Source organism: Ursus americanus, chromosome 30 (assembly GCF_024610735.1).
Source record: "Ursus americanus isolate L20-20 chromosome 30, mUrsAme1.1.p, whole genome shotgun sequence".
NCBI lineage: Eukaryota > Metazoa > Chordata > Mammalia > Carnivora > Ursidae > Ursus > Ursus americanus.
The window spans coordinates 23676819-23688935 of NC_142156.1; the positions used below are offsets into that span (position 1 = coordinate 23676819).

The 12117-nt window shown below is 53.2% G+C and overlaps 1 protein-coding gene across 1 annotated transcript in view; it reads right to left on the reverse strand.

The window, feature by feature from the left end:
* RIMBP2 (RIMS binding protein 2) overlaps positions 1–12117 on the reverse strand; it is an 88416-nt gene that overhangs the window by 26608 nt on the left and 49691 nt on the right. The window contains exons 9-11 of the mRNA XM_045779254.2: positions 10936–11748; positions 2413–2564; positions 720–1181 (exon numbers count right to left, since the gene is read on the reverse strand). Of these exons, the coding sequence (XP_045635210.2) occupies positions 720–1181; positions 2413–2564; positions 10936–11748 (1427 nt within the window). The remainder of the gene's footprint in view (positions 1–719; positions 1182–2412; positions 2565–10935; positions 11749–12117) is intronic.

Here is a 12117-nt window from a genome sequence, read left to right on the forward strand (position 1 = left end):
CACACCCGAGGCAGAGATGGGCGCTTTGTCCCAGGCGGGGGGATGGGCACAGGGTCTAGCCCCGTTCCAGATGCAGCTCTCCCGGGCCCGGACGGGCACCACTTCATAGGTGTGTCTGACTACGTCACGTCTCACTGCCCGTCTCGTCTGGAACATGGCCCCACCATAATCCAGATGCTCCCGTCCCCACGGCCCGGATAGTTCCGAGTAACAGGCACGCAAGTATATTGATATATGTGCACGTCTGCACATGGGGATGTGTGTGCATACACGTCTGTCTATATGTGCACGTAATATGTGTGCACGTGTGTGCAAACATGTCCATCTGCACACATTCACACGTGTGCACGCACACAGCCGCGGCTCTGAAGCACGCAGAACCAGACGTGAGCCTCGTTCAGCAAGAAGGTCCCCGAGCCGACTTCCAGAAGGCCCCTCTCAGACCCTCGATACAGCCCAGAGCCTGGGTGGGGGCTGCTCACAGCCTGCTGTCTGAGCTGAGCCAGGCTGGAAGAGAGGCATTTTTTCTGGGTATGTGGGTCCATATTCACGTACTGAAAACACATTTTGATTCCATCGGGATCTGGCCGAGAAAGCAGTCCATGGGTACAGGGAGGCCACGTGGCATCCCTCCCTCCCAGGCCAGGCAGCCCCTGGGCGCCAGTGCTTGAGCAGCCCCCTCCACAGACTGGAGCCAGTGAGGAGAAGCCCAGCCTTACCCTGCTGCTCTCAGCCACTCTCTGCGCGGCTTCCCGGGCCATGGCCTTGGCAACGGATGTGGAAACCGGGGTGCCCTGTGGCTGCGGGAGGATCCGGCTGGGCGAGGGGGACCGCCTCCCCGGGCCCGAGCCCTGCAGACTAGGCGGCTCCAGCATGTGCCCGTGGGCTGGGGCCGGGGCCCCACTCTGCTCCCAGGTCCCGTCCATGGCGACGTGGGGACCCAGGTGTTCGTCTTTGGTATCAGGGGCTCCGGCACTTGCTAAGGGCTTCGGTGTGGGAGCAGTTCTCGGGTGGGGGGTTGGAGGCACCAGGAGGTCGGGGGGAATGGCAGCAGCGGCGGAGTCCATGGACTCGCCCTGGGCAGAGAGGGTCCGCACGGTCACGCCCTTGGCTTCCAGGCTCCGCAGCCGCACGAGCTCCACAGCTATGCTGTCCGCCACGGGGGAGATGACCTCAGCCACCTGCGCACAGAGAATGCCCGTCACAGGCGGCCCACCTGCCCTCAGCTTCTCCCCCTGCACCCTGCCGGGTGGGGGGCCAGCTGCCAAACGGCATCCCGTGCCCAGGGACTGGGGCCCTATCCATGCCTAGCTCAACCGCGTGCCCGGCCTGGAGAGCCTGAGAGAGGGGAGCAGGCCGGGGACTTCCACAGATCCCACCCCCCATGCAGCTGTTGGAGGTTCCTGGGCACCAGTGAGGGCCACGCCTTTCCTTCTGTGTCCAGAACCAATTCAGATATAGATGCCCGGGCCTCAGCGGCATCAGAAACCAGGTATAAACTGCCAAAGCTGGAGGAGGGGAGAAGGGGTCAGGCAGAGGCCAAAATGGGCTTCCTGCTGTCATAGAGCAAAGACACACTTCTTCTGCATGGGCAAAGCCTGGCTGTGGGCTTCCCCCACGGAGGGGGAGCTCAGGGGAGTCCTCGGGGAGGAGGAGGGGGAGCAGAGGGGAATCCTGGGTGAGGAAGGGAAGCAAAGGGGGATTCTGGGGGAGGAGGGGGGAGCACAGAGGGTCCTGGGAGCACAGCGGGTCATGGGGGAGGAGGAGAGCAGAGGGAGCAGGCCCCTGCAGGTGGCCGCTCTCAAGGACCAGGTGGGAGGAGCTCAGATAGGCACTTGCATCTGATGTGTTAGCCTGGCTCCTCTGGGGGAACAGGAGGGCAGTGAGAGGATGGACAGAAGATTCCTCAAGCCTCCCCACTGGGTGTGTGTCGTGTCCGGGACGAGGCTGGGGCTGATACGGGGTCCCTACAGCAGGCATTAAAGATGCACGGTTTCTGGAAGCCAGGCCAGCTGTGTGTTGATGTGCAGATGTCCCCCCTCCCCTTTGGCTGGTGGTACTGTCTTTTCAACAACAGTTGGTGGAGTTTGTGAGCCCATCATCCGCTGAGGGGGGCTGATTTTGTGGGGTCGAGAGTTAGCAGTACTGAGGGGAGAAGAGGAGCCACCCAGGGCAGGGCAGCAGTTGGCATGGGAGGTAGGCAGAGGGAATTCTGGAAAGGAGGAGCTGCAGGAGAGAAGGGGGCCGTCAGTGTTCTGCCGGGGTGGGGGCCCTAGGGGCCACTGCAGGTGCTGTTCAGGACGTGCTGGTGGATCTTGGGGGTGGAGAGAAGGATGCCCCCCCACTCCCTGCTCACATCTCCAGGAGCAGGTGCGGGCCAGTCCCCATGTGACCCCCCCAACCAGAACTCACCCTCTGCCCTTTCGCATACACGCCGTAGCCAGACACGTTGGCCCCGTTGGACAGCCCCGCGGTTGTCAGGGCAGGCGGCTTCCAGGAGACCTGGACGGTAGCTGGGGTGGCCCCAGCGTGGACGGTGACATCTTGTGGGGGCGCCGGAGGGCCTGGGGGCACAGAAGGCAGCACTTTCAGGGCCCAGCCCTCTGGCAGGTGAGCGGCTGCGAAGCTCGCTGCTCTCACCTGGAAGGCGCGCCCTGGGTCAAGTCGCCAGGGCCGGAGGCGAGACCGCACAGGGGAGGACAGAGCAGCAGGAGGGCGGCAGCTCCCCGCACGCACTGTGGCCCCGCGGCTCACCTGGGCGTTCATCCGCCCTCTGGGACCACCTGCGCCCTGTTCCCAGTCCGTGAGCGCAGCATGATTGGCTCGGGACACGCCAAGGAGAGCCCAGCGTTTGGCAGAGGAGAGATCCCTCCCTCCCTTCTCCCCTCCTTGCTGCTTCCCCCTTTCCTCCCTCTCTCTGTTCATGGACTTGGGAGAAGGTAGGAGTGGTCCGCATATCACCCATCTTCCCACCCCATGGGAGGGGACAGAGCCAAGTGACAAGAGACAGGTCTGAGGACAGCATCTGGCCCTGAGGGTCCGGCCCCGCACGTAGGCTTTCCAGCCGCACCAGCGAACGCTTCCATTGTGCCGTCACCAGTCTGAATGAGCCGGCTGGGTCGTGAGCAGCCAGTTCAAGCCCCACGGAGGCCGTGGCCGTGGCTGTGGTCATGCTGGAGGCTCCCAGGGACAGCAGGGTGGGCCGTGCTGCCCGTCACCCTGGGTGGCTTCCTTTCCTCGAGGTCTGGGCACACTTCCCCACATCTTCCTGTTTGAATGCTCCTGGCATTTCATTTGGAAAGGAATGTATTTATAACTCCCAGGAGGAAGGCTCTGAGCCCTACATACTGCACGACCTTGCTACAGGTCCCCCAAGGTATGCATTTCTGGGGGGAAGGGCCCCAGCTGTCTACCGAGGATTCTCTGCGTGCCACATGCTTCTCCGCGCTGTGTACTTTCCACCACGGGATCCTCACACAGGCCCGTGATTCCAGCACGCCCCCACGTTGCACGTGAGGAAATTAAGGTTCAGTGGAAGTCACTCAGCTACTGAGTGTTGGAAGCAGGATCCACACCCACACCTCCCCGTAGCCCATTTGCAAAGGCACATACGACTCCACTCTTAATAACACGCTGTGATAAAGGTCTTCAAAACGTCTTCGCAACCTGGCTCAGAAGTGAAATCCCACCTGGATAATTTACAGGTGACATGTTGCCAAAGAGAGGTGTGTTTAGAGTCTGACTCAAAGAACAGATGTCCTTTCCTTCATGATTCCCCCATCACTCACCCGCTCAGCACTGACATGGCTACTATCTGAGGCCTTTGCCATACAACCAGGACGGCCAGTTGTATCATCCAAGAAATGCAAACAAATCAGAGGCAGGATGGGACGTAGATAAGAAAGTGGATGCTGGAGCCTGCCTGCCGAGGTCCAAGTCCCAGATCGGCCAGTTACTGATGTGGAACCTTGGACAACGGTCTTGTATTTAGTTACCTTATTTATAAAATAGACATAATACAGCACCTGTTGGCAACAAGGGCTATGTACTCATTAAAACATCATCATCGGATTACTATTTTACTCCTGCTCAGACAGCTGTGATCAGTTTCCAAACTTCCCTCTCAGTAAGACCCTGTGGCCCTGTGGCTGACTCTTGACGGAACATGGGCAGAAGCAACAGGTGCCGTGTCCAGGCTAGCCCACCAAAGGCTCCCCAGGTGAACCTACAAGGTCCTTCCCCCTCTGGTTGTCTAGGAAGGATGACCCCTGGAGGCAACCTCAGGAGCCACAGAGTAGAAATGGTGAAACCAAGAGGTGGACATGCCTGGGTCCCCAGATCACCGGCAGAAGAGAGCTGCCCATTAGCAATATCTGCATCAGATCCAATCACGAGCAAGCTACTGAGAAACCATGGCTTCGAACACATGATAAATCGATACAGCCAACTTCATCGAGCTGTGAGGTTAAATGAACTAATAAGTAGGTAAAGTGCTTATAACGGTGCATGGGCTCAGAGTAACTGCCATTTATAGGTTATTATTATTTGTTTCAACTTGACTCCAAAGGCACTGGAATCCTCGCCCTCCCATAAAAGATCTTAAGGTCCCCACCCCCTACGTCAGAGTAGAAGACCTCTCTGAGGGCACAGTCCTTTTTGTGGGGACCGCTTGTTTCGGTGGCTGTTGGTAGTTGGATGCGTCTGACTGGACTCTGCAGATTTAGTGATGATGAGTCTGGTCTCTGTCTCTGAGAGGGACTGTTCCTTCCTAAGCACTGCTAACTGTGTCAACTGTGATTGGTCACTGTGGCGGACTTGCCCTGAAAACATGGGACAGATCACGGAGGCACTCATCCACTCAGAGCTGAACCACCGCCAGGGCTCTCGGAGACACTGTGGGGCACCACTTCCTGTATCTCCTCAACACTGTCCTCTTGACCTGGCAACATTCGTAAGATGAAAGCAATCAGTGGTTCTGGTCAGAGCCAGGTCGCTCTCCTTTGCTGACAAAGAACACCCACCAATGAGAAAAGCAGCCGTGCCTCAGGGTGGAAAGAAGCACCTCAAACCATTTCAAAAAGCCTCCTGTGAACATGCCCCGTGTGATTCATCCTACACTACGGGGTAGAGAGAAAGTGGACAGCATGTGATCTGCACCTTGAAAGAAGGGAAACACAATAGCAAATCCTACACTTAACCAAATTCCTTTTTATTCTCCCTTAGGACACTGCCCAGCCCACTTGTATGAGACGAAGTCCAGGCAGAAAGTAGTGGTCTTGCCAGACTGTGGAGTTAGAAGTCAGCATTCAGTGATGGCAGATGGGATAGAAATTGAGGAGAGAGGTCACAGAGAGTGACGATCCAATGAAGAGGATCCCTAACCTCTGTGTGCCCATTCCCCTCAAACTATTCGGTGACCCCGAAATCGTGCCTGTGCAGGGCAGGCAGAAAAGCAAACAACATAGAGGAAAGTAAACAGCTAGACAGCTACAGAGTTCAGCACTGATGCTGGTAGCTGCCTAGTGCTAGATTTGGAGTTCAACTCCTTCTAAGTTAGAGGAGTTTGAGCTTTCCATTGGAGACACAGAAGGTCCATATCAGAGAAGTTGGGATCCTACATCAGGACTAAGGGCCACATTCTAAAGGCAAAAATGAAATATATTTACCCGAATAAAGCTAAAACAAGCATCTACAGGATATAGATATGTCACAGGTAATATAACTGTCTGCTAGAATAAACTTCAACACTCTGCAGACGTGTTGTTACAGCTGTTACTGAGGAAGATAACAGAATCCAGAGTCTCTCCAGGGCATAACCTACAATGTCCAACACACAATGAAAGTCACCAGATGTGGAAAGAAATGAGAACATATGATACATAATCAAGAGGAAAAATAGTCAGTGGAAGCAGGCCCATAGATGACCCAGATGTTGGAATTAGCAAAGACTTTAAAATAATTATTACAAGTAGGTTAAAGAATGTACGGGTAAAGATAAATGTGGCAGGTGAAGAGATGGGAATTCCAAGAGTGATAAGAAAATTTAAAAAAAGAAAAAGAACCAAGTGAAAATCCTAGAATTGAAAACTACAATGTTTAAAATAAAAATTTCATTTAATGGTCTTTATAGCAGACTGGACACTGCAAAAGAAAGAACAAATAAACTTGAAGACAGAGTAATAGAAATTATCCTAACTGAAACACAATGAGGAAAATGATCTAAAAAAAGTAAACAGGAGTTCATAGATCTGTATGACAACAGCAAGCAATCTGGCTTATGTATAATTAGATTCTCAGAAGGGAACGATAAGGTAGAAAAAAATCTGTGAAGATATAAAGTTTGTAATTTGAAGAAAAACTACCACCACTACCACCCTTAGATTGAGGAATATCAGTAAATTTCAAAAAAGATAAGTAAAAGTAAGCATAGGCATATTAGAGTCACATTACTGACCATCAAAGACAAAGAGAAAAACCTTGAAAGGAGTCAGAGAATGAAGGGGACAACAGGAAAGAGAGCTGACTCCTTATACAAATAGGGAAGGCCAAGAGAAAAGGAATGATATTTGCATAGTCCTACAATAAAAGAAAGTCTAGAATTCTATACTCAGAGAAAAAATATTGTTAAAGTTTTATTTATTTAAGTAATCTCTGCATCCAACATGGGGCTCAAACTCATGACCCCAAGATCAAGAGTTGCACACTCCTCCAACTGAGCCCGCCAGGTGCCCACACAGAAAAAATATCTTTAAATAAAGGTGAAATAACGAGGGTTTTTTTTTTTTCTTTTAAGATGACCAAAAAGATACTGAAAGAGATGCTAAAGGAAATTCTTCAGCACTAAAAGGAAATCATACCAGGTGGGAACATGGACCTACAAAAAGGGATAAAAACTGGTGGAAATTGTAGATATATTGGGAAATGTAAAAGACTTTTTTTGTCAAATTCTTCAAAAGCAATTAATTAAAGCAAAAGGATAATAGTGTATTGAGGGGTTTACAACATATGTATAAGTAAAATACATAAAAACAGTAGTAAAAATGAAGGAATATACATGAAATTATACCTTGGTACTATTCTTCCCTTATAAATACATTGTTATTAATGTAATCTAATTTTTAAAAAGATTTTATTTATTTATTTATTTATTTGGCAGAGACAGAGAGATAGAGATAGTGACAGAGATAGCGAGAGTGAGCATGAGTGGGGAAGAGTGGGAGAAGCAGTCTCGCCCCTGAGCAGGGAGCCCTACATGGGGCGTGACCCCAGGACCCTGGGATCATGACACGAGCCACAGGCAGATGCTTAACCAACAGAGCCACCCAGGCGCCCTTGTAAGCTAAGTTTTAATAAGTTAAATACACACGTGTTACTCCCTACAGCAATCTCTAAAACAACAATACAAAGAGCTATAGCCCAAACGGTCAATAGAGAAGGAAATGGAATAGAAAAATACACTTAGTTGACCCCTTCCACCCCCTTCCCCCCAGTAAGGCAGGGAAAGATAAACAGAGAAAAAAACAGGACAAATCACAAAAAGCATATGACAGACTTAAACCAAGTCATATCAGTAATTGTACTAAAAGTAAAGGAACTAAAGATTCCAGTTAAAAGGCAGAGGTTGTCAGATTGCTGTAACGCTAAGATCCAATTATACACTATTCACAAGAGACCTACTGAAAATAAAGATACAAAGAATTTGAAAGGTTAGGAAAAGATATAACATGTAAACACTAAGCATGAAAAAGCTTGTGGTCATATGACTTTCAGACAAAACAGACTTCAAGACAAGAAGTAATACCAGAGACAAATAGGGGCATTTCATTATGAGAAAGGGGTCAATTTACCAAGAAGAGCTAACAATTTAAATGTGTACGCACCTAATAATGGAGGTTCACAATATATAAAGCAAAAATGAGAAAACTGAAGAGGAAGAATAAACATATAGATAATAATTCTCAATAACTAGAGAGACAAAACCCAGTAAGGGTACGAAGATTTGAAGAATTCTATTAATAGGTCTCTGGAGCTTGCCCTTCCTGCAGCCACCGGGCACTCTGCACACAGGCTTCTGGTCATGATCCGCCTTGAATCATGGGGGCTGCAAATACCAAGCCAGCCCCATCAGGCAGGGGGACAGTATAGCTCAGGAGAAATTCCAGCCCCTCTGTCTTCACTCAAGTATCCAGGTCACCTGACACTGGGAGGGTGGGGGATGCACAGGGCAATGCTTAGCCCAGGCTGGAGGGAGGAAGTCTGATTACCTCCAGTGGGCAGGCCTGGCCTCTGCAGGGACAATGGATCCTGGGGCTGCCAGCTGGGAATGATGTGCCTTGTTTGTGTAGGCCCTTTTCAGAAGTCCTTTTCAGAAGATGCTGTATGCAGTGTTGCAAACCTTGATCTTAAATTCTGACCGGAAATCTACCTCTGAATGCCAGCTTTAAATTCCACACCTAGAATTTAGGTACCACAATGGCTACCACTGCAAACACTACATTTCCTGCCCCTAACAATTCACATGGCCAGTGTCCCCCTAAAGCACACACGTTGCCCACCCCTCTGCTGACAGCGGTCCCCGGCACATGCAGCTCTGTGACCTTGGGATCCCACCTGTGATGTCCTGTCTCTAGTATCAGCTTGCTGAGGGTCCACCAGACCTGTCTCCTTGGGGGTGAGTGGCTTCTCATACAGGGGGGACTCTGGAATTCATCATGTGCCAGCCTTTCCACTGAGTGGGTCGCCCAACCAGACCAGAGTTCTCTGAGGGCTAGCGTTGCATCCTGGAGCTAATGTAAGTGTTCAGAAACCCCATTAGTTCTCTCGGAGTCACCAGTGTTCCCTTGCCACCTGGCCCTGGCACTGGGATCAGCAACAAGGGCCTCTGATTAAGCTATCAGGCCTCGTTATTCTGAAGGGCGATGGTCAAAAGCTGAAACCAGTCTGGGATTTTCCTCGATACTCGCTTCCACGTAAAGTGAAATCACAGCCAAGAGACAGGGTTTTGTGGGTGAAGGAAGACTTGGAACCGCTGTTCCGCCAGCTCCAGCCCAGCTCCCCTCGTGGGCCCAGAGATGCTGACCAGCAGGGGGACGGCTCTTGCGTCGGTCGTGTGGGGGTGCTCGGTACAAGTCTTACCTAACATGAGTTCAGAACAGGCTGGTCTAGGAGCACCCCTTTCCTCCCATGCAGGGCAGGACCTCCACAGACCTCCCACTCACTGCACCCACCAGTCAGAACATAGTCTGCTGTGGACGGAATGCTGCACCCCACCCCCCCAGAATTCCCACAGTGCTGGTGTCAGGAGGCGAAGATTCTGGGAGGAGCGGGGGCCATGATTGTGGTGCTCCCGGAGGGGCATCAGCGACCTTATGAAGGAGGCTCCATGGGTGTCCCTCCCCTCCTCTACCCTGGACACAGGAGAAGACGCCTCCTGTGAACCAGGACGCGGAGCCTCCCCAGACCCCAACTCTGCGGCGCCTCGGTCTCGGACTTCCAGCCCCCGGGGCCGTGAGGAGCGACTGTGCACTGCGCTCGGGCCGCACGCATGGACCAGGACGTCGGGGATGGGGAGCTGACCTGTGGGACGTGCCCTGTGCTCACACCTGGACCCCACCCTCTCCGTCTCACTGTGAGCTTCTCTGGAAGCCCGTCCCGGTGGTCCTAGTGCATGTGCTCCTCATCTCTCCTGAGCCTCCCCACCAGCCTGGTGCCTGGTGTTTCTCATTTCTTGATCCCCCTGCACTGACCACGTGACTGTGTCGTAGGTAGCAGGGCAAAGAGGGGTCTTCCTTACCCCAGTATTCATGGTTGACGCCGTGGCCAGCCAGGAAATCAAATCATCACAGAAGACAAGTGTGCTGACCCTTTACAGATCTGTTCCTACTCAGACAAACCCCTGAGGCTGCGTCTGCCCCCCTGCCCGTGACATTCCCGCTTTGTAGGTCAGACGCTGGTTGGTTATGGGTTTTACAAATGCTGGAGAACACAGTGAAATAGAAGTGAATATGTCACGAATTGAGAAGCCCACCTTGTGTTAGATGGAAGACTTCAGGCAGCTGGTAAAGTGCTCCTGGAGAAGAAACGAATTATTTGGAAAAAGGACCGACAAATGAGGTTGGGCGGGGCCGGGTTAGTTAAGCGCAGAGGGAAGTCCAACAGAGACGCTGCAGACACAGGCCATTTCCGGGAACCTCGTGAGTAACCGAGGACGAAGAGAGGCTCTGGAGGAAACAAATTATGCCCTCAAACATTCTTGCAAAAATGACCTTCTTTGCTCCAAGAAGGGTGCTCTTGCCCCAGGTGTCTGGGTTCCCACCTGGGCACAGCTGGCCTGTTGGAAGGTGCAGCAAAGACCAGCACCACAGAAATTTCTGGAGGGGGAGGGGGAGTTGCACCGTGGCAGCACTGGGACCCTGGTGGCTCGGAGATGGGCAGACCCTGCAGGCTTGTGCACCCGATCCCCTCTTCACGATTTCCTATAATTTTACGTAGCAGATGTGCCCAGAACCCGGAAGAGCGTCTACAATGGAATGTCACTTCTACACAAATTCGTCCACGTGTGTGATTAAGACGAGAGAAAGAACAGTTCTGAAGTAGTGTAGGCACTTGGTTCACTGTTTCATTCAATGCGCGCACGTGTGGGAGGGACGCTGTGGGGGAGACGTCCTCTTATGCCCCCGCGGGTGGCCTCACGGCCTCCTGTCTCTTTCAGGGTGGGCCTCTTGCAGACGCCAGTGTGAGAAGAAATATCTTCAAAAACACGGTCCCTAAACAAAATCCACACATCCCCCCACCCCTGCACACACACGCCACGCTTCCTGCCGACTCGCGGGGTTTTCCAGAACAGCGCTGGCCAGGTGCTGTCTTCCCTGCCTGCCCCCTCTCGCCCCAGCCCTCCCCTCTCCCTCGGGGGCCCCCCTGGAGGACGGGGCTCACCTGCAGGCAATGTGGAGAATTCCACGAAGGCCTCCTTCTTCTCCCGCTGCTCCAGGGGCAGCTGCCATGGCATCTGGTGGGGCTTGGCCAGGACCTTCACCTTGTAGGCCATGTTGGGCCTGAGGTTGAAGAACTGGTACTTGTACCTGGCGGCCTTGACCACGTCCAGCTCCTCCTCGTTGAGGAAGATGACATGGCTGTAGTTGCTGTTGGTGGGCTGCCAGGAGAGCTGGGCAGAGATCTGCGTGATGTTGTCCACCCTCAGGTGGGAGGGGGCCACCACCACGTCCTTGCCCACCAGCAGCGTGCACTGAAGCTCGTCCGAGCTGCCCCTGCTGGTGACGCACTGCACGGAGATCCGGTAGGTGCAGGCCGCCGTGTTGAGCTTCTCGATGAGGGCCTTGGTTCTGCTCCCCAGCGTGAGGCTGACGCGTGTCTCCTGGTCCACCAGCACGTTGTAGCTGCTCACGGTGCCCCAGCCCGGCGGCACGGCCGGGGGCTCCCAGGCCACAATGACACTTCGGGCGAGCTGTTTGATGAGGGTGATTTTTCTAGGGTAAGGCACGATGTCTTCTCCGATCTCGTCGATGTTCACGCCCAGCGTCCCCGCACCATTGTCCGTGAGGCCGGTGTCTATGTGAGCGGGGGCGTGGAGGTCCAGAATGTTCTCCCCCTCCAAGCCGAGGCTGGCATGGTTGATGAGATTCTGGTCCTGTTCGTTCCCCAGCGTACTCGCCAGTCGAGACTCATTGTCCTGGACAAAATCCACGAAGTTAGAGGGCACCAGGCCCCTCTGCCCATCCAGGAGCTCACCTGTTGGTACAAGGACAGTGAGGTCACCTGACCACCTCATCGGGGCCCCCGAGGTCCCACCACATGGTCTTCCCGGCTCCCCGGTGGGGCCATCCAGTAGGGCAATGGGACCACAGCGGATTCCACATGTCTTTACAGGAGTCTGCCCAAATGTCCCCTCCTCAGGACCCCGCTCCTACAACTTGACACCTGCTACCCCCAAAACCATCAGGCAGGGCGGCCTCCTCCTTCATGCTTATCATGAGCCGACACCACCGTGTTCGGTTACCTGCACATAGACACTGAGAAACCCTCCCAACGGGGCTAATGCCCCATGAGAGCAGAGACCTCTTTCTGTTCATCCCATGAACCATGTTGGGACGCCTGACA